The sequence below is a fragment of the Tinamus guttatus genome, unplaced genomic scaffold, assembly GCF_059628265.1.
Source record: "Tinamus guttatus ecotype Peru unplaced genomic scaffold, ASM5962826v1 Tinamus_guttatus_pri_ptg000592l, whole genome shotgun sequence".
NCBI classification, from domain to species: domain Eukaryota; kingdom Metazoa; phylum Chordata; class Aves; order Tinamiformes; family Tinamidae; genus Tinamus; species Tinamus guttatus.
In genome coordinates this window covers 1210362-1237809 of record NW_028289126.1, presented here as the reverse complement: position 1 = coordinate 1237809, position 27448 = coordinate 1210362, and the positions used below count along the sequence as shown (strand labels likewise).

The 27448-nt window shown below is 41.8% G+C and overlaps 1 protein-coding gene across 4 annotated transcripts; it reads right to left on the bottom strand.

The window, feature by feature from the left end:
• Window positions 1-174: 174 nt before the first annotated feature.
• Window positions 175-21142, bottom strand: SF3B1 (splicing factor 3b subunit 1). 4 transcript variants are annotated; one of them, XM_088534719.1, is made up of 25 exons: window positions 21066-21142; window positions 15838-16004; window positions 14829-14930; window positions 14066-14180; window positions 12156-12235; window positions 11178-11345; window positions 10781-11015; window positions 9740-9952; window positions 9261-9382; window positions 8356-8553; window positions 8163-8264; window positions 7283-7462; window positions 6827-6913; window positions 6439-6709; window positions 6039-6184; window positions 5794-5940; window positions 5510-5635; window positions 4674-4895; window positions 4250-4432; window positions 4046-4157; window positions 3836-3956; window positions 3335-3466; window positions 2202-2474; window positions 1520-1736; window positions 175-654 (listed from the first exon to the last, which is right to left on the bottom strand). In XM_088534719.1, exons 1-25 carry the CDS (start codon window positions 21091-21093, stop codon window positions 496-498), a joined length of 3906 nt encoding a protein of 1301 aa, XP_088390845.1. In that variant the 5' UTR covers window positions 21094-21142; the 3' UTR covers window positions 175-495. The 4 variants fall into 4 exon arrangements, with proteins under 4 accessions (XP_088390845.1, XP_088390846.1, XP_088390848.1 ...); XM_088534720.1 differs by lacking the exons at window positions 14829-14930; window positions 15838-16004; window positions 21066-21142 and adding an exon at window positions 12552-12607 and having other exon boundaries at window positions 14066-14133; XM_088534722.1 differs by lacking the exons at window positions 175-654; window positions 1520-1736; window positions 2202-2474; ... (15 more) ...; window positions 10781-11015; window positions 11178-11345 and adding an exon at window positions 12552-12607 and having other exon boundaries at window positions 12157-12235.
• Window positions 21143-27448: the final 6306 nt, after the last annotated feature.

Genomic DNA, 27448 nt, shown 5'->3' with positions numbered 1-27448 from the left:
CCTGACAAAGATACACACGTTAACTACAGGTTGCATTTTTTCTTATTTATTCAAAAGCTAGGGGATGACAAAAAAGGGTTAAAATGCTTTATGCCACCTATTTTTAACATGAACAAATACTCTTATCAAAGAGACTCATTTTACAAGTCCCCCTGTCCAAATAACACACACAAATTAGTTTTTATACACAAATGTTTATTTCTCAAATAAACACCCCCTTTAAACACAAGGAATGAAATCTAAATCTTCATAAAGATGAATTCAAAACAAAATCCCTCCAGTACATTGTAATCACTGTGTTGTCACTACTGGCTTTAACTGTTTAACATCAAAAAACAAGGACATATTTAAAAAATCATGCTACTGGATTTCTAGCTCTGCCTCTGACCAGCTCTATACCATTCTCCAATATTTTAAAATTTTACATCATCAAATCTGAAGCAAGTTTAATTGTAGAACAGCTGTGCATTAAACACAAACAACTGAACAAGAAGATTATAAGATGTAGTCAAGTTCATAGCGAATGTAGGTGTTCTTTTCGTCATTATAGATTCTTGGATAATGGGAAATCAGAGCATCCTGTGAACCAATGTAGATGGAATTATAAATCTTCCAATAAACATCTCTGACTTTGCGAGCAGGGTGAAACAAACCCTAGAAAACAAAACAATTCCATTAAAAAGTTTAGTTCTGAAGGCCTGTTACTGAGTTTAATCTAGTTTTGCATAATATGCGTTAAAAAAAAAAAAAGGAATTACAGAAGTTAACATCACTTATAACAAAGGCAACACACTGAATGGGTCACTCCTAACTTTGTAACCATTTAAACTAGCAAACTGTTGTTAAAAAAAAACCCTTATTTTTCTGTTGTGCAGTTTCACTAAACATATTTCTAGTTTCGTGCTGTCCTTTTAAAATAAAAATTAAAACGTGATGCTGTGTATTTGGTAGTGACCGAGTCCTACATCTTTGGCTCTGCTAATTGAGACTGAATTCTCTAGAGACCACTAGATAGAAAACAGGGGATGAATGATTTTACTAAAAAAATAAATAGAATGTGAACACTCTGAAAGAGCAGTTTTATTTACCATTGTAAATAAGTGCAAATAAAAATTGCAAGAATACACTGCACACCAAATTTCTTATATACCTTTCACCTTCCTATTTCTAACGTCCAATATATTTGTGCTGAGGCACCCATTTCAAGCACACACACAAATTCCACAGCTGCACATAAGCAGCACAGCACAATCACATCTTTCCTACGTTATCTGCACTATATCCATCGTTGCTTCTCGCCTGTTTTATGGGGTTAGATTCTATGTTTAGCACAGCGAGAGCTTACTGGGCCCATTACACAGAACAGGAGCCTTTAGGTTATACCACTACACACGGGTTTAAAAAGGCTCCATCAAATACTAGCGATGAAATGATACAAATTCTGATCCCCAATGTAATCCATTATTTCGTTATGCCCAAATCCCGCCTGCTCCGCTGCCCAGCATACACCAGGACACACCTGCAAGCAATACTGCAGCATTCGGCATGGACCGATAGCGACTCGGAGGCCCTCCAGAGCCCCCATCACTGCCTGGATGACGTGGGGAGAGGTTTCAAACACGTTGGGCCACACGTAGTTTAACAAATGGTTGAGAGAATCTTCACAGCCAAATCCATAAACGCCGAGGGACATGTGCTGCACCACCGCGCTGGCAGTCTGCCTGTGCACGAGGTCTCTGCAAAGAGAACAAGGGCTGTTCACGTGGGGCTCACAAGCAGCGTCAGGCAACGAGTAGAATATTCCTTGGCCCTTTCCAAAAGAGCCTTCCTAACCCTAGGGACAAATTAACTAAAATAGCTAGAAAGAGCAAGTTTTACGACAAGTTAGTTGTACTCCAAAGCAGCAGCAGCACTAATAAATGAAAATTATCAAAGACCGTTTGCAAATACTAAGTCTTGACTTAGTTAAGATATTTGTATTATCATCTTTTAATCTTTGAAAGTATTAGCGATATAGGAGCACATCTTCTGAAGTATTTCCAGTTAAAAAATGGCTTCTAAATGACACTGGTCAGTTAATATCCTTAAAAAATAAAAAGAAAAAATGAAAAAAATGCATATTTGCTGCTGCTGAGACCCACTTGTGTGCTGAGCATAAAGCTGTCGCTAACTGCACCGTAAGAAAAAAGCAGCACACTCACCTGTCCATTAAAGCATCCTCCAGCAATGGTGTAACAGCATAAATGTAATCTTTTCCCATCTCTCCGATGTATTCAAACAGGAAAGAAAGAGATTTCAACACACCATTCTGGACATTCAGCTCTGGAACTCTGTATTCATTCATGAGTGCAGGCAGCACTGTGAAAGGTGAGCACGTTTCAGCTACAATGGCAATTGCCACTGTAGTGCACACTCTGTTTTGTCTCTCCTGCACTTTCAGGTTGTTCAGCAGGGTAGCCAGTACATCATGAGGTCTGGAAGGAAAAACATGCATGTCCATGTTAAGAGTTTCAGTGGGGATAGGGATAGAATAGTTTAAAAAACAAGTAGTGCTGCAGAAAGCTCTACCTTAGCTCTCCTTAAAAACCCTAACCTAACAGGGAAGTGCTATAAATCAGTGAAGGTATAAAACAGCATCAGTATCTGCACAATTTTATTTTTACAAACAACTTTTTTTCCTTTCTCCAGACTTAGGTAGCTTGTAAAATCTGGTGGAGAGGAAAAGCCCCCACTATTACTCTGATCCCACAGGTAACGACATACCTGTACACAGAACTAAACACATTACTCCTGCTCAGCTCTGACAGATGTAGGCAGTACCCTGAACGGAGAAGCTCAGTTATGGCATTCCTCAGTAGCTTGCTCTATCTGTTTTAACTCAGTACTTGGCCACTTGCTTAAGAATATATACAAAGATGTACACAATACTTCACTCTGCAATCTGCTAACTTATGGTGTCACCTTAATAAGCAAGAAATTCCTTACTAATAATTTAGGGAAAACACAAGGAGCGGAGACATTTAGTACTTAAAGAATTTATGAAATAAAACAGAATGGATCTGAATATATATCGCATTGACAAAACCAGAAGAGGCAAACTGTTCCTTCTACCAAACTGTGCTGTAATTTGCTAACCTATAACTCTAGCTCCCAAGTGCAGCACCTTTTGTCACTGAATAATAACCAAGTATGTTCTCCTCCTACAGGATGAATTAAATCCAGTGCACACACTTAACCAATTATAAATGCATATAAGTTGCGTCCCCAGTAAAATCCGCAGCCAGCACCATGTTAAGTATTGAACATAACATGGATAAACATTAGGCCGGCTTACCCAATAGCTTTTGCAATATAGCCAAAGGTGTTGACCGTGGCTCTTCGGATAGCTTTCTTGTGAGCTTTTAATAATTCAAGCAGCTCAAAGCAGATCCTCATCCATTCTCTTGCAGAAACATATTCTGCACCCCTGAAAGAGAAGAAAATTGTTCAGTGATAGAACTTTTAAAATAAGAACACACAAATTGTGGAACCTATTTATTCACTATCAAAACAGGGACACTGCCTGTTTTAAGAGAGCATGTTAACATTATACTCCCACTAGTTATCAACTTACACAGGTTTTAGGACACAGACAGTACAATATATTAAGTTTACATAAATGGAGAGTGAACTTGCAAAGTGTTTGTAAATAAGATCATTAAAATACATTCAAAAGACCAACTCCTAAATATTCCGTTTCAAGCATTACACAACTTGCAAAGTAAAATTTAGGAAATTGCAAGAAATGTAACAGTAACACTGACACGGTGTTTGCTCACAGAGCCAGCCAGCTCACCTGTCTGCAATACGGCCAACAAGGTCAATGCAGTTCTCCTGCACCTTCTCGTGTCTGTTCTTCAGAATGGGCGTGAGGCGCGGCAGCAGGTCCTTGATGGGTGGTGTCATCTTGTGCATGCCTACGAATTCAAACAGGAGTTCACAGTCAGTTTTACACTGGCTGCTCACTGGCTTTTGAGCGGGTATGTAGTCAGCTACACAGACATACCTATAACATTCACAATGGCCTTAAGTGCTCCGAGGATGCTGCCCAGGACTTCAGGATATTCTTCACCCAGGTACTCATACAACACAACACCCAAGTGGCCCATCAGTTTTTCCTAGAACCAATTAAAAATATTTAGATGTTAAGATCTTCCTGTCTTTCACTACTGTGAAATGCTATAGAAAATTGGGTGGCAGAAGTCAGTACCTCTTGACAAGTCTTCATGACAACTGCAGTACGAGAGATCAGGTCGGCAGCCTGCTGCCTAACTTTAGCTGATTTGTTGTTCAAACGCCACAAAACGGTACCACAGATCTGTGGCAAATATGGTTTAACTCTTTTGCCCAGAGCATTGACCACCGTGCCAAAGCCATTCAGCATCACAGAATCCTGGGTGTGAAAACAACAAAGAAAAATTAGAGAAAAACCACCACCATATCGTTATGGCTAGAGAAAAACCACCACTAAACTTGAGCTCATCTAAAATCATTATCAGAATGCTAACATTCCAGAATTAGTTTCTGGATTTCCATGATTAGAGCACTGAAGATCTATACAAAAACTTATAAGCATGTTTGTCCATGTAGCCAACAGTTAAGTGAACCAAATACTGAATGTCCACTGGGCATACCTCTGTGGTCTGTTCCTGGAAGGCATACAAGATACCATCAATAAGCTGCTCTTCCAGCTTATGATCAATGTCTGCTGCTCCAAGATTTCCCATTATCTTCTCAATTGTTTCCATGACCATTTTTCTGTACTGCTCTGCCTCATCCTTCAGATCATCCACAATTCTAGAAATAATTTCTGCTGCTCCGACTTTATTTGCCAGCTCCACTGTTGTATCAACCAACTGCAAAACACAAATATCACGTAAACAAACATAGGTAAAATTTACTTTTTAAGTCATGAATATAAGTTTCCTTAGTCTGAAGGGGAGGGACAGCAGCAGGCTAGTTTCCCTTTTCACTTCAGGGGAAATTGTTCCCTTTTCACTTCAGGGGGAAAAAAAAAGTTACCGAAATGATCATTTCAGAAGAGGTTAACTGAAACTCTTATAGTTACAGCTGACAGGTTTTACAACTGCACTGTAAACATGCCATGGTAGAACAGAAAAAGACACAAGAGCAAAGCTAACATAGCCACACTACTGCTAGTGAACAAAGAGGACATTTACGTTTTCTCCAACGCTGATGGCATTTTGAGTCAACTATTTTTACCCTACGAAATCATCCAGTATTTTAAACACCACAGATCAGAGGTAACCATCTCATCCTACAACTCATGAAGATTCGTTCACACAGCTTTCCTCTCAGGAGCTTGTGAACCTTCTAGCTGTACAACTTCTAAGCCAGTATTACAAACAGAATTCAGCTTCAGGACAGACAAAATGATTTAGCTTGAATGAACACTCTAACATGAATCTTGCTTTCTTGTAAATAATTTTCCACCAAAAAGAAACAATACCTGTCTGTAGTTTCTCCTATCCAATGCCATTCTGTGCTGCCAGAAGTGTTTGAAAAATGGTGGTAAGATCTCTGTTTTAATGTAGTTTGCTTCAACACCATCTGTACCACAGCATTGCTTTACCACCTAGAAGGGAATGAAAAACCAACCATTTGAATTGTGTATTTTGTTAAGGAAAAGTGCAAACATTCATATTCACAGAGGTTTTAACAATAATGTAGAACAACAGTTGTATCAGTTGCTTTAATACACCCTCAGCGTTCGGACAACTACTTTTGACATACCTTCAATACAATTTTTTTCATCTCTTCATCAGGAGACTGGAACTCTCTGATCAGGATTAGCATGACTTCTCTGGTATAATAGTTTGCATACTCAGCATCCATCAGTGGAATCAGATAACCAATAGCCTTCAAAAAGGCAGCCAAACCCTATTTACACACACACACACAAAAAAAAAATCTCTAATAAGTTACAGAATTTACACACGGATATCAATTCAACGCGAAAGGAATTATTTTAGATATACCTTTCCTCTGTGTTGACGTATACCCTTCCATAAAGGCTTCAGAACAGAATCGAATGACTCAATACCATAGGGAGTAGCTGCTTCAGCCAAAGCAGCAATAGCCAAAGCACTGATGGTACGGACTTTCTGCTGCTCATCCACCAAACCTGCAAAGAGAATGCTGTTCAGCACCAATTCTCCCAGCTCTGTCTCAAAATGGCAAAAATACAGGGACTGACATCTATTCGGGAAACCTTAAAAAGCCATTTCTTTCTAAGAAGCTAAACTGTTTCTCTGTGTTGAAAGGACAGACCAAATAATGACTTTACAATCATGTTTTGCCTCACTGGAACGAAACAAACAGCCCAAAACAATGCAAAACCAACCAACCAAAATCTTACTCTAGAAAGGCAAGACTCACCATGTTCGATAATTTCAACCAAGCTCCTGAGATGAGGCAAGATAGCACAACCCATAAGAATAGCAATTTGCTGCACAATTTTGATGCCGGTATGCCTAGCCTGCCAGGATTTTTTGCTTTTACAGACAGCTTTCAAGAAGGGTAACAGAGAAGGAATGCCCAAAGCAGAGGCAACGACAGCAAAGGCTCGAGCTGTGGTGTTTCGGACGTATTCATCCATGTTATCAATATCGGGTCGCATCGTGGAGATCATTGTTGCCAAACCAGCAGCCTGAAAGACATGGAACACACCACATTGTGCTTGAGCTTAGTTATTCTGCCATGGCTACAAGCCTGCCTCTATACATAAGCTCACTCAGTGCCTTCAGAAAGAAGAGGATTTTATTACCTTGGCCAAGTTGGAAATAATTTCTCTGCCTTCCACTCTGGCATAGTAGTCTTCATCAATCAGCAGTGGTTCAATGACGACAAGGATCTGAAGGAAAAGAACACATTAACATTTCTATTAATTAATACTTTTAGTAGTGTTTCTGGACATGCAAATAAAATCAAGATTCCATAAACGTAAGATGATTCCATGGACCCATGATTAAAGCACTCTGCTCACCAGAAATGCTCTTTATTGCCCTTTTCATAGCTTTTTGTCTTTGAAAAACCTTGGCCAGAGATACTATTTAGACCAACTAAGCCCTCCCTCCTCTCCCAGGTGCAGAAAAATCTGAAAGCCAGCACCTTCGGGAAAAAAAGAAAGCCCACTCTCTTCCAACAGGCAAGTAAGCAGTACACTATTCTCGAGAAGGAACAGCAAAGACAAGTTAAGATTAAACAGTAAAGTATGACAGACCTTGTGTACATATGGTCGGACCAAGTCATCCAGCTTGTAGAGAATTCTATCAATGACTTTGACCAGCAAGTGACGTTCTTGGTCCTCAAGCGTCGGCGACATGAGCAGAGGTAGAATCTGGTTAAACAATGGCCCTGCTCCAAACTCCCGAGCTTTATCAGTAATCTGTCGCAATGCAGCCTAAACAAAAAAAAATACCTTGTGAGTTAAATTAAGGTAGCAAATAAACAGACGCTGATCAAGTCAAAATGTAATCCACCATGATTACACACTTCGAAACACTTGGGTCTACCACTGCAAAGTTTCATTTCCATCAATCTCAAGCTGCATTTGCTTAAAAATTATGCAGTAAGAGACAAGCCCTGATGTTAGCTCCCATTTTTTTTATTTTCAAGAAGAGCTGGCTTCTGGCCTCTCATTAAGAACAGATCCACCTGAACAGCAGTTCACACAACGCCACCTTTGGTGCTAACCCAGCTTACAGTAAAGTTGTACAACGATGACGATATCAATGGATGATATCCATTGCACCATGCTTACAACGAGAACTTTAGTAAGAGTTACACTGTCAATTCAAAAAGCAAAACCTAGAAAATTACAATTATGCTAGGTATTCATAATAGTTTTAAACATATGTTATAAGCTATATAGTATTTATTGACTGTATAAACAGTTGCAAAAATCAACTTCCTTGAAAGACGATCAGAAAGCCCTAGAGATATTTAAGAGGTAGGAAGCACTAAACAAGTATCAAGATCATCCCAAAAGAATCCCATGGGCAGCTGAAGAAGAAATAAGGTTAGTTTGGAACTAAACCTGAAAACAAACGCAGATTTTTGAAAATTAAACTGATATAAACACACCAGATGAACTACCTTACCTTTCTCATGGGAGGTGTGCCATTCTTTATTTTCAAAAGTAACTTCATTATTTTCCTCTCCTTCTGTTCTTCGGGACTCAGCGTTGATTCATCAACATCAACCTGTAAATAATTCCAGACAGATCAATGGGCATTGCTACATCTTCAGAGGAAAGCAGGAAACAGAAATCAGCATGAGTGAAATCTCATTTACCAACAGTTTATCAAAGTACTGGATATCATCTGGTTTTAGGAATGGAAGATTTCCAGAGGGTTGATCATTGACACTCTTCATAGTCCTGTCTTCTGTCTGCATGTGGAACCCAGTCATGCCACCCAAAGGCGTTGGAGTTGCTGTCAGTTTGCGAGCTGGAGTGCGAATAGGGACGTAACCAGCTGGTGGGGGAAGAACCTACAGAAAAAAAAAACAACAAAAATACGATAAAACGCCTGAGCACTAATCTAAACTTCATTTCCACAGCCTGCAAGCCAGAAAGCCTACTGCACCACAACAGAAATAAGAAGAAAAAGTTATTCAATATCAAGCATGAGTATCTTTCACTTTATTTGCCTGTGGACTTATGCCAGTGTTACTGCATATATTTAATCCCATGTTTACTGCGAGCAAACAAATCCAGTGTAACAGTTTGATCTGTACTTAGCCTCTACTGGCCATATTTCAGAGAGAGCTCACTGCCATCACTGGGAGCCTAGATAATAACCTTTAAAAGTACAAAACATTAAAAGTACTTAACGCTTTGCATTGTTACAAATATATATATATATTTTAAGCACTTTTCTCGAATTTCTGACTCTCTTCTATATTTTTCTGCATCAGGGCTTAGTGTTTTAATCAGTCCATTCAGAGCTCATTTCCAATGTTAACAGGCACTCCCATCTTGAAATACAGAATAAAAACTGCTCTTTGAAATCAGTTTTACAACAGAGCAGTTACTGGATAAAATATTGTCAACATGAATTAAATCAATACGTAATTAGCACAAAATGCTCTACTTGTTGGATAACCTGATTAAAAAAAAAAAAAAAAAAAAAAGTCCCTCAGGTAGAAGAAAAGTACCATGGTACCAAATCTGTGGCATTTTATTTGTGATTAATTACCTTATATCCTTCTGGGAACATGGCATCCAATTCTTCATCAGAAAGTGGTCTGTTTCTCTCATCTATTTCCCTCTCCCAACGCCAAGCCTGCAGTTGTTCAGGAGTCATACTCATTATATGACCTGCATTCAAATTTTAAGAGGAATCAAAAATAAATAAAAAAAAATCTGTACACAAAACTTAACTTTCAGGTGTTCTTTTGAGCCAAAGTTTACACAGCAAATATGCAGCTAGTATTTTATCAGATTCTTAGACAGCTTTTATTTACTTTTGTCAACTAGTATGAACACTCACAGAGCTATAACCTTAGTTTAGGTTTCCTGCCAGAACTGAGGTTTTCTGGACATTCAGAATGCTATACTGTGCATATACAAATAGTTTTCATGCAGGCAGATTACAGAGAAGTCCATTTCAGAACACAGTGTAAAGATAAATATTTCATGCTAGTAACAGAAAAAAAGTAAATCCTTAGAACTCACCTGGTGTAGGAGTTGCCATGTTCATAGCTGGGGTACCAATGGGTGTTTTGCCAGGTGTCAGAACAGGAGTGCTGCCACCCATCTGGCTAGCAGGTGTTTCATCCCATCGTGACTTTCTTTTACTTGCTCCAGGTGTTGGAGTCTCACCGATCGAATCACCACCACGATCTGTACGAGGAGTCTCAGCCCATCCACTGCCATGTCCCGGAGTATCTGGAGAAGAACAATGCAGCTTTTGCAGAAAGATGAACAGCATCCACTCCATCTATAGTATCAACTGGTATCCATCCTCCTCTCCAATATTTCACCCTCACCTCTATGTAAACGAGCAGTTATCAAATAGTCACACAGGTAAAGAAAACAAATATACTGAACAAGAAACTATGACCACTTTTTTTTTATATACAAACATTACACTAAAAACATTCAGTGGAGAATTTCATTTTATGAAAAAAAAGCATGCTATCATATTTTTGCATCTTAGTATAACTGTATAAAATTCTAAACAACGTGAAAGAATTCAAATATTCTTTGCACCGGACAAAATACTCTGTGCACGCTGGTTGATAAAGACACTATTTTAAATAACAAAGGCATTCCTGCTCTCTGCTATGTGAGCCTCATTCAAACCACATATGTGAGAAAATGCTTTCAAAATCCGTTCTAGTGCTCATCTTTTCAGAAAGGCTCAGCAGGCCAAAAACAACACACATGCACACAAATACACACAAAAGGCAACTTGGGGCACGCTCATTTGTGAGGTCCTAAATACACATTAAAATCCCAGTCTGCAGTAGTCACTCGACATGCTACAAAATCATGACGTGATTTCTGACCTGAGTTTCTTTTACAATACATGTTAAGCTAGCAGGTAGAAGTCAATGCTGTAAATTCAGGCGAAATTTTCACATCAGCCACTAGATGTCAGAATGTAGCTCCTTTCTGCCTAGCTTTTACTCCTATTTACCCAAGGGAAAAAATTCCTAAGCAATTAGACAGACACTCAGGACTCATTAGCACTCGGCACTGTGCCATAAATACCTCTTTCTGTTTTAGGTGTTTCATCCCACCGATTTTTACGTGCACTGGATGTGGCACCTCCGTGGCCTGGTGTGGCATGACCAGGTGTGTCCCGTCCAGGTGTTGCAGCTCCCGCTGGTGTATGGCTGGGAGTAGGATCCCATATTTTTGAGCCTGGTGTGGCACCAGGAGTTTCACTGCCTTTTGCACGGCCTGGAGTTTCATCCCATCGCAGAGAGGGAGTATGTCCAGGAGTCTACATAAGACAAAAACAAAAGCATTAATACATCCCACATTATACAGTAAAAGACAGCTACCTATTTTTGCTTAGCAGACAGGTAAGAAACTTCTGGAATTCAGAAGAATTAGCATTAATAATGTCTATTATAGATAAGCTGATGAACAGAAGGATTATTACCTCTGCTTGATCCCAGCTGGACAGTTTTTTGGGTGTAGCACCAGGAGTCTGATCAGCTGTCTGATCCCAACGCCGTTTGCGTTTTGACGGTGGCTGAGATGAGGCTCCATTGACGACTTTAAGCTCTCCAGCTTTAGCTTTTTCTGCTAGCTGTTGCCTAATTTCCCTCTGTTCAAGGGCAAAAAAAAACAACACATAAGCCACAAATTTCATAAGACAGTCTATTCAGAGCACACATTCAGAGAAAAAAAATCTTCAAATGTATTACATTTTTAGGCTATTTTTTGAGGTTTACAAAGGTAAATTAACAATTATAAATAAACATAAATCTAAAGAGCTCAGCAGAACTACAAGATCTTGCTCTAATTAACAATCGGCTACACTATAGGCATTACACAAGGTATTTGTTACTACCACCACCACCTTTTTAACTAAAGAGGTTTTCACTAAAAGTAGTTGTTATAATAAGACATGCATTTTTACTTCTTTTCTTCCCCGTAATTTAAAAACAAACGTTAACCTTGCACCAGCTTGTGGTACTGCAAAATCTGTGTCATATCCTACAACAAAAGCCTTTTGAAACCTGCCTGGGTTCTCCTTTAACAGAGCTCACAAAAGCAGTGTTTCTGTCACTGAAGCCCTCCCTCTCAGTAACTGTTAGGTTTTTGTCTGTCGTCCTCTAAAAGAAAATAAAGAACAAAATTTCTGAAGTGCTATGAAAAGTTGTCATTAAAATATTTTCAGAGACAGCTTCTCCCTCCATTCTTTAGGTATTATTTAGAACAGATGTTTCAGAAACTTTGATCTTTAAATTCTTCTGCCTTTCAACATACAAAGAACGGGATTTTCCAAAGACATGCTCAAGTGAAGAAAATACTCATCAGAATTTTAGCCCCCACTTATTGTGCTTTCAAAGGCTGAATGATGAAGTAATGTTCAAATGAGCAAACACTCCCCCTGCCTTCCCCCACCACACACCTCTTCTTTTGTTAAATGCTGTTCACGCATAACATCCATGTATGTTCTGGCATTCATTTTAGGATCTGGAGTCTTCCCTCCTGCAGAAGAGAACAGCAACAGGAATGGAGCACAATGAGTAAAGGATAAGCAGAATTTATTGACTTTTTCTATTGTCCTGCTCTAATATTATACTATTCTATGATTGTTTAATTTTACTTTTTGATCGAAAATTTTAAAAATTACACGTATCTTACGTTTATTCAGTTTGCTGATCAATTTAACCTGTTTGAACACAAACATAACTACTGCAGTTTCAAACAAATATTTTAAAGCAGATATAAATGATAAAATGACAGCACAGTTAAGAGTCTCCAGAAGTGATGGGTTCCTGGGTTGCTAATCCGGAATACGTACACTTTCATGCCTTTGTCTCCATCAGCAGTTCTGACTTCAAGCAGCAGAATAGAAGCCTAGAAAATTATCTCTTTACCATTAGTAACACTTTGGAAAGATATTTATATCAAAACATTACCTTGTGAAAGCTGCTAAATCCTAGTTGTTATCTGACTATAAATAACTATTGCATACCTGAGTAATGACTTAAAATGTTTTATCTTAAAGATCTGTTTATATGTTTGACAAATCTGGACAAATCTCCCATATGTTTGAGTGTCATATTGTAAAAGGGCTTCATTAAAAAAAAAAACAACAACCCAAAATCCTGTTTGATGACTCTCTCCCCCTCTTCTCAAGGTACAATTGCAATTGGGAGCTGAATGTATTACAGTACATATACCACCATAATGATACTCACAGATAATGGTTTTGGTATACCACATGTTGTTTTATGCTGTGTATCTTGAGTAAGTTTAACCTTTAAATACTTTACAAGAAGCCCAACTTCATAAAAATGAGACTTGTCAAGAAAAGCACTATTCTTTTAAGAAAAATGTGCAGATTTGCTATACAAGTGGTATAGCATAACAATTTAGGGAAAAATAAATTCTTAAATTCTTAAACATTTCTATACTGAAGATCATTGCCCAATTGGCTGTGTCATTCTGACACTAGCTTTGATAGGACTTTCCTTTGGAATACTTTTTCACCATAATCTACACAGGATGTGTTGAACTGCACCCTTAAGAATGCAGACAGGACTGGCATATAGCAGTACTGCTGTAGGAAAGAAATTAAGGACAGTTAGTATGGGCCTGTGAATTCTGACAATACATGTTTATATCAATTACAATTAAGCAAGAAAAATAATTACTATCCCTATTAACTCATGCAGGCTGAAATTCTAATTCGTAAAACCTGCAAAATTGCTGCTAATTTTAAGCCAACAGGCACCTTACTTCACATGTGAAACTCACTCACCTGAAGAAAGTTTCCATCAGACCCACTATACCCCTTTTCCTCACTTGCATTCTAAAATTACCAGAACAGACTTGAACTATTAAAAGTATCAAAGTCTTAAATATGCTTTTGTTGCTTTTCAATATACCACCCAAGTTTACTTAAGGTGGTGAGAATTAGGTGCTCTCTTTTGAGAACTAGCATTTCAAAAGCAGTAATGCCATAGATCTGCTCGGAATGAAAACTTTCAAGTACTGAAAGAATTTGAGCACTCAACAAACAAGCCCTTCAAAGTATAACGCACAACCCAAAACAAAAAGAAAAGAGAAACCTTTAACCCTTTGTGTTTCTATGGCAATGGCTCATTATTTTCTTGTCCTTCTACCTGGAAAGAAAACTTGTATTATAAAGATGAAGAATACGGCATCTAGGATTTCAACCAAATCTATATAAAAGGGGGATGTTTAAAACAAAACTAAGTTCATAAGCATGCCAACAGAAATCAAAGGGCTAAAGACAATTTAAGACAACAGACTTCATAATGGGTATAGAAAAGTAAAAAAAAAAATTACCATCTGCAAAAGGATCAAGGCGTTCAGGGGAAATTATCATCATCCGCCTGTGCTTTTTGTATTCATCCTCCCGATCTGCAATCTTTTGAGGACGGTGTTCTGCAAAGGGATCATACTAAAACAGAAGACATCTGTTAGCCACATAGCTAAAAAGAACCACGGGGAAAAAAAAATCTGGTGACTATTGGATTATTTACTTTCAGAACCACTAAAAAGGACTATTTTTTTTAATCACACCTGAGTAGGAATGTCACTAGGCGAAATTTTATTTTGTAACACACAAATGATTTTTTAAAAATAGAATTTCTGACCAAGTAACTTTTGACAAATGTTCATTTATTATATTCTAAACACTTTCATGCTGTTAGCCTTTCTCTGCTTTTATGGAAAACTTAAGATTTATTTCATACGCTTTTAAGTTTCACAGAAAAGTACTTTAGGAGTATATGCTTAAAATTTCTCTACAAAAATATAAACAAAGACACTAAGTTGTTTGTGTTGCTTTTGAGTACCCTGCCTATAGGAAAAAACAAACAAACAAACACTTCAAGATAGCTTACTGTAAATGTATACATCACTCTTTACATGTAGAAACACCAATTCTAATCAATCTGTGGAATTCTAAAATAAAACAGTAACAAGCTGGTAGCAAAAATAAAATACTGCAGCCCTTTGAAGACACCTTATAGGTTCCTGGTCTGTAAGTTTTCTTTCTCCTTAAAAGCTACAACGGTATTTTGGCATGTTTTAAATGAAGGCATACCTGTTCAGTGGACTGTGGTATGTCATTAAGTAATGCCACTGGAGCATGGTATCCTGGCTTCTTCTGACCAAGCAAACTTGTAGAAGAGTAGTCATCATCATCCTGTCAGTATAAACACACAGCAAACTTATCAAGGGGTATGAGATATGAGATAAAATTATGCACATTTTACATATGACCTTCGAAATTGATTCCTAAACAAGTTGAAAAGGGACAGCTAGTGCTATTTATTTAGTTATATGCACTCCATCACACCAGCTAGTATTTCAGAATGCTTTTTTCCTATGATGCTTCTGCTAAATATTTCCTCATATTAGGAAATTAGCCAGCTTCAGTGCAATAATTAAGAGAACAAGCCCAAAATAATTGCTCTTAAAACTATACATCAATGTAATACTAACTTGTACAAAACTGTAAACAACATTTTTAGTTTGTTTTCAAAACATAATTCACTGAGTATAATACCTAGCTACCTTAGCCTATTCATGATCAGAACCAGAGTCACACAGCTGGCCCAGCACCTGAAAATGTGATCAGTGTTTAACAACAGAAATTAAACTCATCTAATAATCAGAACACATAAAGAGAATTTAATCAACACTGTCACGAAGAATTCTCAAAAACATTTGCTCTAGAGCTTGAAATATAGCAGAAAGAGAAATCTTAAAATATTTACTCAAATTCTTCCTGCCCAAGTTTTAGTAGATTTTTTCCAACATTTTTCATCACAGCAGCAATGACAGAATGAAGCTAATTATTTTAACTAAGACTACACAAGTTAAATACTAGACCACAACTTTTTGGCTTCTGCGTAGGGCTACATGACTTTCAAAGCACCTTTCATGAAGTACAAGCCAGACTTAGATCCAAGAAGCTTCTAGGATAAGAACTGACTCATCCAGTAGAACTTAAACTGCTTTTACTCGAGTAACCACAGCTCAAAACTGCTCAAAACTAATGCCAAAATACTTAGACCACATACTCTAAACAAATAAATTAAAACACTTACATCTTCTAATTCAGTTGCAGCAATAGAAGTTACATATCCAGCAAACCTGCTGTCACTGCCACCATAAATTTCTTGATCATAATATCCTGTGGAATCAAGGCCTACTCCTTGTGCTTCATCAAGGGCAGGCTTTTTTCCTTGAATTTCTCGAATTTGTGCTTCAATATCTAGGAAAAAGACACCAACAAACGCAGGTCTTTTTACATTCACGCAGACAGACACATACATCTAAATAAATAAATACATAAATAAACTGTATTCAAGGACAACACACCTAAAATATAAAAGCTGTATCAGCTCTGAGCAAATGAAAAAAAGTATGTTACGGTATACCAAGTTAGAGAAAAAAAAAAAAAAAAACGCAAAACAGCATCAATTTCTGCACACTTTGGCCACTGAACTGTAATTTACTCGTGACTACTGCCTCCACCATAGCCTTTGAACGTTCTGCTGCTATTCTGGATAACAAAATGCTTACCCTACCCCTCACTAACGTAACCCTAGTCCAACAGAAAAAAAAACTCTTCACTGTCCTCCTACCTTACAGGATATAAAGAAAGTCAGTCACAGTAATTCAACGGGTTCTAACAAATGCAATTGGGACATAAGTATATTAAGATACAGCTATTCCCATAAAAATCTTAGCTGTTTCCTTTTGCATTTTATTAGATCCAGCAGATACGCAAAGACAACTATCCATACAATCTGAATTTCCACAGGCCAAACAACTATTTTCTTGCCCACAAAGAGCCTCAATTTTTTGACTGAAATACACTGACCTTGTATTTACCTTTTCCCATCTAAAGCAGTACCGACTGCTGCATTACCTGGAGTGAAATTTGTCAATTTCCAACAATTATAGAGAAATACTTCTAAAAGATAATTCTGTCTTGAATATATCTATCTGTGCTTCTTACTATTGATGCTCATTTGTTTTGATTTGTTTTTTTTCAGAATGAATGGATATCACAAAATTTTCCCACCCAGGTATCTGCCAAAAAGCATCATACTAAAATAATTGCTCACAAATCTAGACAAAAGAAGAAAATAAAGTATTTAATTTTTTCTAAGATTATCACTAATCCAAAATACTGGACTTGAGACCACTAAACATGATTTTGAAGAATTTATTTAGTGATTGCAAGAATAAAAAAAAAATCAAAATTGCTTCACTAAGAAGTTAATTGACACCTCTATAAGTTTTAAGACTAGGTCATTTTCTTCTCACATACTCCCCCTAAAAATGCAAGAGTTGCACGGTACACCAAATTATGCCTTCAGTGCATAGGCATGTTTTGTACAGACATAACTGAGTGCACAGTTTCCCCTGATAAGCCTGTGTAGTTCACAGCTATAAGAGAGGATGCAGGGGTTACATGTCCACATGCAGCTCACAGGAGCAGCAGCTGGGAACACTGCCTTGGCAGCAGGCACTGTAAGTCTGCCTGGGAACTCCAGCAGTGCTCTTGTGGATAAGGAAAGGAAAGCAGGGGTAGTTTTCTAGAACCATCTAGAGTTCCCCGTACAGAAGACATAAGAGGCCGCTTGACAAGTATTATCTTGCTCTGTGCCAAAGAAGGGCTTCCCTTAAACCTTTGCAGATCTCCAGAACAGGGTTAGTTGGACAGTCACCTATGATACATGCCAAGCTTTGAGCTCATGAGAGGTCTGGCAAAGGCTGGTCATCATCATTTACCTGCTCAATTCTGTCTCTAGAAACAGCCAGCTCCCCACAATATCCCGCATAGGGAATTCCAGAGAATTCAAAGCCAACTACTAGTCGCTCAAACAGACAAGACATTACTTCCCAGAGAAGCAACAGAACCTATTCCTGCCAAATTACATAGCTCTGTCTCACCTACAAAAGTATCACCTTAAGGTATCTCATTTTTGTGAGGTTACCCTATTCCTATGGGAAGCTATGCTATAGGATTATGGAGGCATATAACACAAAGAGGTATTTTTCTCACAGGCTTGTTGTTTTGTTTTGATTTGGTTTTTATCTTTGTTTTTCTAAGGGCAAATCAATTTCCTGATTCCATGTGCAGTCTGGTATACTACAGCACAAGGGTGGAAGGCAATACCTGAGGCCAGCGTTGCCACAAGGAGAGCTTTCCATCATTTGCCAACTGAATTCAGGAGACCATGCAGCTCAACCAATTAAAGTAGCAAAGTATCAGCAAGTGGCCCGTTGTGCACAACGCATCCAAGAGCTTTGCCTGGCCTTGGGCTCCCACCACTCCTACCCTCAACAAAGTTGAGTTTGTTAAAGCAGTTGTGGGAGTTCTGCAGCAAAAGGTCAAACCAAAATCCTCCTCCTATTAAACTTCTTACCAACAGGTCAGACACTGAGGCCTTGTGCTTTTATTCTTATTTTGTAAACAACTGTATTTACCGACTAGAGCACAAGTCTCAACTATCACCTTCAAGGTCTTCAACCTTCTCCTTTCAATTATAAGGAGTACACATTAAGAAGCATTCTTGGCTTCTTCACAGCAAAATTGGCTGACTTACTCTTAAAAATCAAACGAACAAAAATCAACAAGCCTGCATGGAATGGTAAACCCCCACTTACAGCCCGTATCTTTTTTAACCAAGACAATGAATCATATGAGTGCTGGACTTATGATCAAAAGGAAGTACCTTCTAAGGGGAAGAGCCAAACAAGGAACTGCAACACCCTTTCCCCCTTTAACCAGCAGGTTTAAAAGCTAAAAGCCAGGCCCAACTCGACTGCAAGTTAAGGAAGTACCATATAACTAGCAGGAAGAGACTTTTCTTTGAATTTTGGATTGTGTTTACCTTCCTTGATCTAACCAGCATTTTCTAGAGAAACTTATTACCCAATTGGACTAGATGATCTCTAGAGGTCCATTCCAACCTCAAGCATCTGTGATTCTGTGAATTTATGAAAGCATTTAAATCCCAATTGAATGAAGAATGAGAATAATGTCAACAAATTAATAACTTGATTTTCTAAAGCAAAGTAATTGCCTACTGATTTATTCAGCTAAGATCTAAACACTGAAGGTTTCTTCAATCAAGTAACAGAACAAACAAACAAAAAACTCGACAAATAGCACATCCTAATGGATATTCCCTTCCCTTTACCCCCATTCACTCACCTTAATATATTTTGGTATTTTTAAAAGGCACTTTTAACATGCACAGTACATTTAGAAAAATACAGTAAACATTACAGAAGTGGACACATCTGAACTAAAAGTCATTGAAAATGTTGCACACAGCCATATCATGGCAGCTGTTCTCAAAATACATACTCCATTGTTACACAATTAGTTCCATTTACAGCATGTTTGGAGTAGAAGACATTATTCATTGTTAAAAAAATCAGTATCGGTCTATTTATTGATGCAGTGTTTTAAATATTTCACAGTGAAAACAGTGTCTACATTCTTTTATCTTATTTACCATATTTTTAGATATTTCTCTTCCCTCATGCAAATTCATTTCACTAGGAATTTCATATGGGTTAGGACTAAATCTCTTATGTTTAGAGATTTTTTCTTTTTCTTTTTAAACAAGAAATAAGCATGAATTAAAAATCTATTTTACTAGTGCTTCAAAACTTAAGCACTTGATGAGTTATAACTTTTAAACTGTGACAGATGATTTCTATCTAAATTACTTAGGTGAAACAATCTTAAATTATTATTTGGGATATCATCCAAGTTGTATCTTAAACATAAAAAACAAGTACTTGAAAATAGTATGAAGATGTGAAAAATCTGTTAAGATAATTTAGTACAAAAACAACTCAAGAATTTAGGATATCAGTCAGAAACCAGAAAAAAAAAAAGACTCCATGGAACTCAAAAGAAAACAAAAATCGCCTCAGCTAGTATCTAGGGAAAGGTTACACAATGACAGCCAATTTTACATAACTTTTAGTTACATCTCAAGAAACCTTTAAAACATGTTTCAATACAATACTAACAATACATATAACTAGAAGTATGACAATATTTTTGTTAAATTCAGTGGACTGTGCCTTGCTTCAGTGTATAACAAAATTAAGAAAAAAAAATACTGCTATTGTATCAGAGATCTTTGGCTAATGTCAGAGACAGAGTACTGTGATACCCAACTGGGCAATATCTGATACAAACCTTATGCACATAACCTCACAGCACATAAACAGAAACAGATAAATTCGAGGTTCTATAAAAATATTAGAAAATGCTAAATTTTTTAGGAAAAAAAAAAAGAAAAAGGACAGAATCTTTCCTTTATTCCATACACTAAGTCTGCAGTCCTAAAGACCACACTAAGCAGGCTTCCAGATGTCTCCAAATTAGAGAGCTTTTTTCAGTGCAAAAACTTGCCTTCCCCAGATAAAGTTGCAATTTGGGCAGCCTGCCTATCTCACTTCATGCAACCACTATTTTGCATTAAGGTGTGCAAAAGCAAGGCATTGACATTGTCAAAAAAAAAAAAAGGCACGAAAAAATCAGCTTTTATTCATGCGGTAAAGTTCGCAGCTTTGCACGTGTGTGTGTGTGCAGCCACTGGAACCTCAGGTACACGGCCTGCTTCCACGCTGCCTGTGGAGACCCTCACTCACAAAACTGCCGAGGGCCCGGTGTCCCTACGCGAGCAGCCGGGCCCTCCTGCCGCCTGTGCTGGAAGAGGCAGCGCGAGGCCTCGCGCCCTTCCCTCGCCCACGGCCGGGTGTTTTTCCTCAGCGCGGCGCCATGTCCACACGATGCTTAGCCGGCTGCCCAGGCCCGCTCGTGGCTGGCCCCGCGCTGCTCCCGAGGCGGGCACGGGAAGGGCAGGAAAACAAACGTGCGCGGCTGACACGTGTCGCGGGAGCGAGCGCCTCCGGCGGGCGGCGGGCAAGCGCGGCCGAGGGGCAGGGCCCGCGGCGGGGGGAGCGCAGCGCTGCCCGCGGTGACCGGCTCCATCCGCGGCTGCCCCGCGCTCGCCCGTGGGCCCCGTGCCTGTCGGGTGAGTCGGCACCACGCGGCATGCCCCTATCTTCGCTCCGCGGCCGCCCCGCGCCAGGCGGCGGCCGGCCATGGCGGTGACACAGGCACCGACGCCATTACACAAGGCCCGGCCCGCCCAAGCGCGGGGAGCCCGCCCGCCCCCACCGCCTGCGCTGCCGGGACCGGCGCGGGCTAGCAGCCCCGGAGAAGCGGGAACGGAGGGCGAAGAGCCGCGCGCGCGAGCCCAACGCAGCCCAGCCGCAAGGAACCCGTTACCTTCGTGCGTCTTGGCGATCTTCGCCATTTTGTCCAGAGCGAACAACGCCGAGGCGGAAGTGGCGCGGTGCGGCCGCTTCCGCTGCGCGGGGGGAGAGCGGCAGGACGCAGCGCGCAAGCGCGAACCGCAGACGGGGCCCAGCAGCGCCGAGGCGCTGCGCACGCGCAGTGGCGGCGGAGGGCCAGCCCGACGCCCCGCCCACCCCGTAACGTACAGCGCGCGCAGCCAATGGCGGCGCGGCGCGGCGGGGCGGGGCGGGGCGGCCGTTGGGAGCCGTAACGGCGCGGCCCGCCACAAGGTGGGGGCGTAGGCGGGGGAACGGCGGCCTTGGGGTGATCATCGCGGCGTTCCTCCTACTGCTGCTTCTCCTTCCCTTTTATTTTTTTTTCCCTTGTCTAATGGGGATAAAAGCACTTGAGATAGCTCACCCTACTGGATATTTTAGTAAGACCTTGGAAAAAGAGGTGGAAGATACGTTTCTAAAAGCGGCAGATGTCACCAAACTGGCCGAAGTTGGTAACAGTGGGAAGGTGGGAGTCAAAATTATCTTGATCCGTTTGAGAAATCATTTTAAGATTGAGAAGACAGAGCGTATTAAAGACAAGTACAAGACAGTACGTGTTGGAAGTGGAAAGCACGTGTTCACATTCAAGTGGGCGAAATAAACAGGACATGGCTGCGGAGAGGGCGTACACGTGAGGATTGCTGAGTGTTTATCAGCAATCACCGTGCTGCTGCTGAGGAAAATTGGAAAAACACGGGACAGTGTGAAACTTGGCGGCGGCTGCTGTGCTTTGCGTGGCACCGGCGCGCGCATCACGGTGGAGGTTTGCAGTTCGGCGAAGACAGGGACAAACTGAAGGTGGTCCACAAGGGAGGAGCACAGGGCTGTGAAACAAGCCCTGGCTAGGGCTGCTAGCAGATAATAGTTTTTTCAGCTGTTCTGCCACGACTATCCTTGTGCAGCTTCAGCCTGACATTTTGGAAGCTGTTATCTTTTCCTAGCAGTTTTTCTTTTAACATGACATGCCCATACTTTAGTATCATCACCTTTAGTACTCTTCATGTGTGAACACAGTACACTCTGTCTACGTCCAAAACACTGGGAACTCTCCTTTATGATGAAGTGCAGTGGAAAAGCTAAATTTTTATTGTCTTATTTTTTTAGAGGCAGTAGGCAAATGCTTAAGCAAAGCACCGAGGCTAACCACACAACCTAATTTCAAAGTCCAGTTCCAGAATTGCTTAATCATGCAATTAATGACATTTCATAACGCCCAGTGTAATATGTAATCTTATAAAGTTCTTTCAATATTTAATTTTGTTTATGGTTTAATTGTATAACGGCCAAATAACCAAGCTATACAAGCCTTTTCAAGAAGCAGTGTGAGACAATTTCTGTTGAGTATGTTTAGCAAACTTCTGATAAGGTAAAATGCATAAACTATTGGCAAAAAGGGAGATAAGGACATCAAGGCAAAACCGTCGCACTCTGCATATGAATCATTGCCACTATAAAGGTCAGTTATTCCCATTAGGTCTTTTTAGGGCTGTCCTAGAGAAAGTAAAATCCAGGCTGTCTGTGTGTTTGATCTATTTATCTACTGCTTTTTGCTTTGTATTACTTAGCTAGCAGAAGTTTTCTGAACAATTCTTTGTTAGGATTTTTGACATAATTAAAAACATTCAAATGTTCTTAAGTATCAGAGACTTAAGTAACTGAATCATTTGAACATACTGAGAGCCTTCGCTCCTTCTAGGTTTATCAAGCTCCTATTCTGCATTTCTAGAAAGATGTACTTACTCATACCTAGTGACGACAAAAGCAGATACATACTGAACTGCTGAGAGATACACGAGGGTAAGGTTGAGGCAGACTAATTCCCTACTGCAGGAATGTAATGCTTGTAACTATTTTAAGTACCCGTGTCACATGCTTGGGTTCACTGTGAATATCAATTTGCAGTTAACTTTCTCTTGTTTCTTCAGCCTGACTTGCAACTCCTGTTAGGTTGAACACTTATGGACAGCAGTGCTGTGTTCCCTCTGTTATTCTGCATTACTAAACTCAGAGGTTGTCATCCCGAGAAACCCTTTTAAGTGGTAATTTCAGATATGCTATTTCTCACAGAGAAGGTGGAGGTCAGTGTTTGAGAGCCAATGGGAACCATGTAGTGCCAAAGCAAGGTACACTGCTTTCTGCTTCTTTGTGTCTTTTATCGTTTGTCACAAATCCTGTATGGTGCCAGGTTCTTGATTTGTGCCAGAGCCCTGACCCCCAGTATATTTCTTCCCTCCTGGACAATATCCCTAACAGGTAGCTTCCACAGGGTACGGGCAGGATGACACCTAGTGCTGTTCTGCCTGCTCAGGTTCTTTTCCCCTGCACACACATACACATTGGGAACAGGCTGGGTTTAAGAACCACAAAGCTTTGCAGATGTAGAGTAAATCAGAGCTGCCAGTCTTGCTTTATGTAACAGATTCAGGGCCAGTTTCTTGGCCAGCATCACAAGCTGGCACTGTTGCTGAAAAAAAAAAAAAAAAAAAAAAAATATCCAGCCACATTTGCCTGTCCTTGATTTACCCCTTCTATTGTGCCAGCAGACACTGCTGGCTTACTCAGAAAAGCCATGTTCCCGGCTATGCTCTCTTGCCAATTTACCCCAAAATAACTTTTATTTTTTTGTTCGCTTCCCCCCCAACCTAGCAGTGTGAAGAAACGCCGGGCAAGCTGACATGACACAGCCATGCCAGGAGCAGGGACCAGGGTCCCTCCTGTCCCAAGGACATCCCTCTCACTTGTTGACCGGAAAATCTGCATCAGGCTGCCAGGGCTTGGCAGCAGCGGCAGTGCCCTTAGAGCAGGGTCAGGCCGGGGTGCAGGTGGCCCCACTGCTGCCAGGCACTGTGAGGACACGTTACCTTCTGCCTGCTCCTTGTGCCCTTTCCAGCGCTGCTGCACCCCTGCGGCTCGGCTGTGAATCCCTTTGACCTCACTTGGAAGCGAGACCGCTGCTGGTTTTCTCTCCCTTTGCACATGTGGGAAATGCAGGCAGAGAATAAAGAGGAAACCCTAAAAGCAGTGAGGAGGCACAACCCACACACGGTTGGCAGCGAAACATCCTGACACGTCCCAGGGGTTCGGAAAAAGCCAGGTGAAGATTGAGCTGCCCCGTAGCAGGACTCAGGCTTCCTGCTACAAAGACAGAGAGCTGTTTGTGATAGCTGGTGGGATTCTGGGGGAGCTTGAGAAGCACATGGAGATTGTCTGTGTGCCTAATTCTTGCTATGCCAAGAACAAACCACTTCACTCGTGATATGTGAAATATAACAAAGCTCTCCTAATTTTATACTGTGGCTCCTAATATGGTGCTGGAGTGTGAAATAGTAAATCTGCCCTGAATTCCTAGCTATGGCATCAACTTGTATCATTTGCAGATCACATAACCAGCAATTTACCCATTTCTCCTGCTTGTAGATCCTCCTTCCCTGCCTGATGATGTGTTTGTCACTTTTCGGATTTTTGTAAGGCATTTTGAGATACTTCAGTTGTAGATATTTTCCAAACATTTGTTTACAAATAAGAGAATGTTTTTACTATTGCTTTACCCAGCAAGCCTTTGTTTACCAAAGGGACACATTAGACTAATAGCCATGTTCCACACGTCTGCAGAAACAGCACTGAATATAATAATAAAATAGCATGTTTTTAACAATAATAATCCATATATGTTTACATCATTTAGGATCAACTTTGTTTCTCTGTCCAAATTGGTCATCCTGAAGATGGGATACTAACAATTCTTAAATGTTGAAAAAGAATCTAAACTTTATAATCACAGCTTAAATTGAACCATTTTTTTCCTCTAATGCAAATGTATGCTCTCTATTTTATATCTCTATTTACATTAGATTATATTTAGATTGATATTATATACACTTATATGTATATGCCTGGCAACCTATGACTGAATGTTGCTGGTTTTACAAAAAATTAAAAAAATATATCAAAGAGAATTATGAAGTGTTTCTGTGATATGGGTCATAAATTAAGGCTCTTTCAGTTTCCAGATGGGTCCTGCATCTCACGGGCAGCAACTTGGGCCAGCGTTCCTATGCAAGTTGGTAAAAGCAAATCTCTCTTCACAAGCAGGTGATGCCAAGCAAGGTGCCAGGAGTGTATTTCAGAGCCTGCCAAGAAGAAACACCCTCTGGCTGCCTGCAGATATCCATCATTATGAGCCTCTCAACACTTTTTCAGTGCTTCTAAACCCTAAAAGACACCAAACTCGAAGAGGTGATTTCTGCTCAAGAGGGGCGAGCTGAAACATCCTGTGTCAGAGCACACTCTCAAGCACAAAATGGAGAGTGTAAAACACACAGATCAGCTTTCAAACTCAACTGCCTCTTCTCAAGCACGTAACCAACTAGGAGCTATTGGAATACATGGGAGTGTTGGACCAGATGATCTCTGGAGGTCCCTTCCAACCTCAGCCAGTCTGTGATTTTGTGAGGAGCTTAGTGTTGAGAGGTTGGCCAAGTTTTTGTTTTCTTCCTTTTCTTGCTTTTCTGCCTTTGTTGTTTATCTCCCCCACTGCAGCGCACACACTTCTGCATCTTCCTCTTTCAGGAAGCTAATTGTAACAAACCTGCCTACCTGAGGACTCCCTAGCCTGGCGTGTTGAAAGGAGAGCTCATCCCCTTCGTTTCAGCTATCCAAGGGTCGTGTCCTTGCCCAGGGACACCCCAGGAGGGCTGCAGTGACAAGGAAGGGAATTTTCTGAACAGGACATGGACATAAACAGTTTAACTTTTGCCCTGGCTGGGTCTATTTTCCATTTCAAGGCATTCAGCACTGAACTACTTTAACTAAAATAAACTTTGTGTTATTTGACACTGAACATAAAATCCTAGAATTATCTGAGCTAAAGCATGGGAGCATCTGCTCAGCTATTCAGTGGGTGTAAGCAGTGTCTACAAAGCTCCCCTCAGCTTTCTGCATTCACACTGTTTACCCTATGGCGCAGCACTGTCACAACGCACTCCAGGCAAGGATAAACACCACGTCCAAACACTACGCCTGGGTCCAGCAGCCCCAGCCAAGAGCCAGACAGCCGAGCGGCCGTTCAGTAAATCATTACGGAGACACCTTTGCCAGAGTTGCTGTTAAACATTCGCCCTGCAACGCGCGATGTTTACACAGGACGCGAGAGCGGCGCGCACCGTTGCGGGCCGTTGCCGGCCGTTGCGGGCCGCCCACGTCACGCGCCGGGGGGCAGGGCTCCCCGCTCAAGCCCTATTATAGTCGCGGCGCGCGCGCCCGGCCAATGAGGCGGGGGGCGGGGCCCGCCCCCGCGGTCCCGCGCGGTCCCGCGCGGTCCCGTGACGCCGCCGCGGCGGTCACGCGGCCGGGGGCGGGGCCGGGGGCGGGGCGCGGCTGTGACGCCCGCGGCCGCTGCCCGCCGATAGGCAGCGAGCGGCCGGCGCCTTGCGGTGATTGGCCCGCGGCGGGGCGGGGGCGCGTGGCGGGGTGCGGGCGGCCGTTAGGCAGCGCCCGGGGGCGGCGGGGGCAGCCGGCGAGGGAGCGGGGCCGGAGATGGCGCGGAGCGGGCGGGCGCTCGGCAGGGCGCTGGCCGGGGGGCTCGCCGCCGCGCCGCCGCTGCCGCCCCCGCGCGCTGCCAGGTACGCGGGGCCGCGGGGTGGCTGCCGGCGCCCGTGCCCCGGCCCGGGCGGCGGTGGCGGCGGGAGGAGGAGCCCCCGCGTCGCCCCTCCCTCCGCCCGCGGAGCGGCCCTCAGCCGGCTCCGGGGTGAACGCGGGCGGCCGAGTCGCGGTCCCTGTGCCGCCGCCCGCAGCGGGCGGGTGTCCTCGCAGCACGAGCCCCCGAAGCCGCCCGCCTCGCGGTAGCCCTGCGGGAGCGGCGCGCCGGGGCTGCGGGAGGCGCGGCGGGGCGGGCGGGCCGGCGCCGCTGCCCGCGGAGCGGCGCGACAGCAGCCGGTTCCCGAACTCAGACAGCCGCTGCCGTGACGGGGAGGCTGCGCGGTGCCATCGCCGTCCCAGGCGGGCCCCCTTCCTACCGCGGCTCCCGCATTCCTAAATAAACCTTCCGGATCAGGCTGCAGCACTACGGTAGCTCCACCGTGCTGAATAACGTGGCTGTTCTTACAAATCTTGCGTTAGATCCGATGCCGCCCCGCGATGAAGGTCACAGCAGGGACTGGGAGGCGTGTTCAGGAGAGAGAACCCCGCTGCTCTGAAAGCTGAGGGCTCAGCTGGATCCAAACTAAGTTTGCAAATGTTTGTAGCGTAACTTGAAGGAATTCTGGCAGGTGATTTTAGCCATGGGCAGCCTGCATCCAAAATGCTGTGCGTTAGGGATAG

Coding starts and splice junctions, on each gene's coding strand:
- SF3B1 (XM_088534719.1), bottom strand. CDS start 21,093: ATGGCGAAGATCGCCAAGACGCACGAAG. Junction 6,914..7,282: donor TCCGACCATATGTACACAAG/GTCTGTCATACT, acceptor CTTTTCCTTCAG/ATCCTTGTCGTCATTGAACC. Junction 5,941..6,038: donor TACGTCAACACAGAGGAAAG/GTATATCTAAAA, acceptor GTGTGTAAATAG/GGTTTGGCTGCCTTTTTGAA.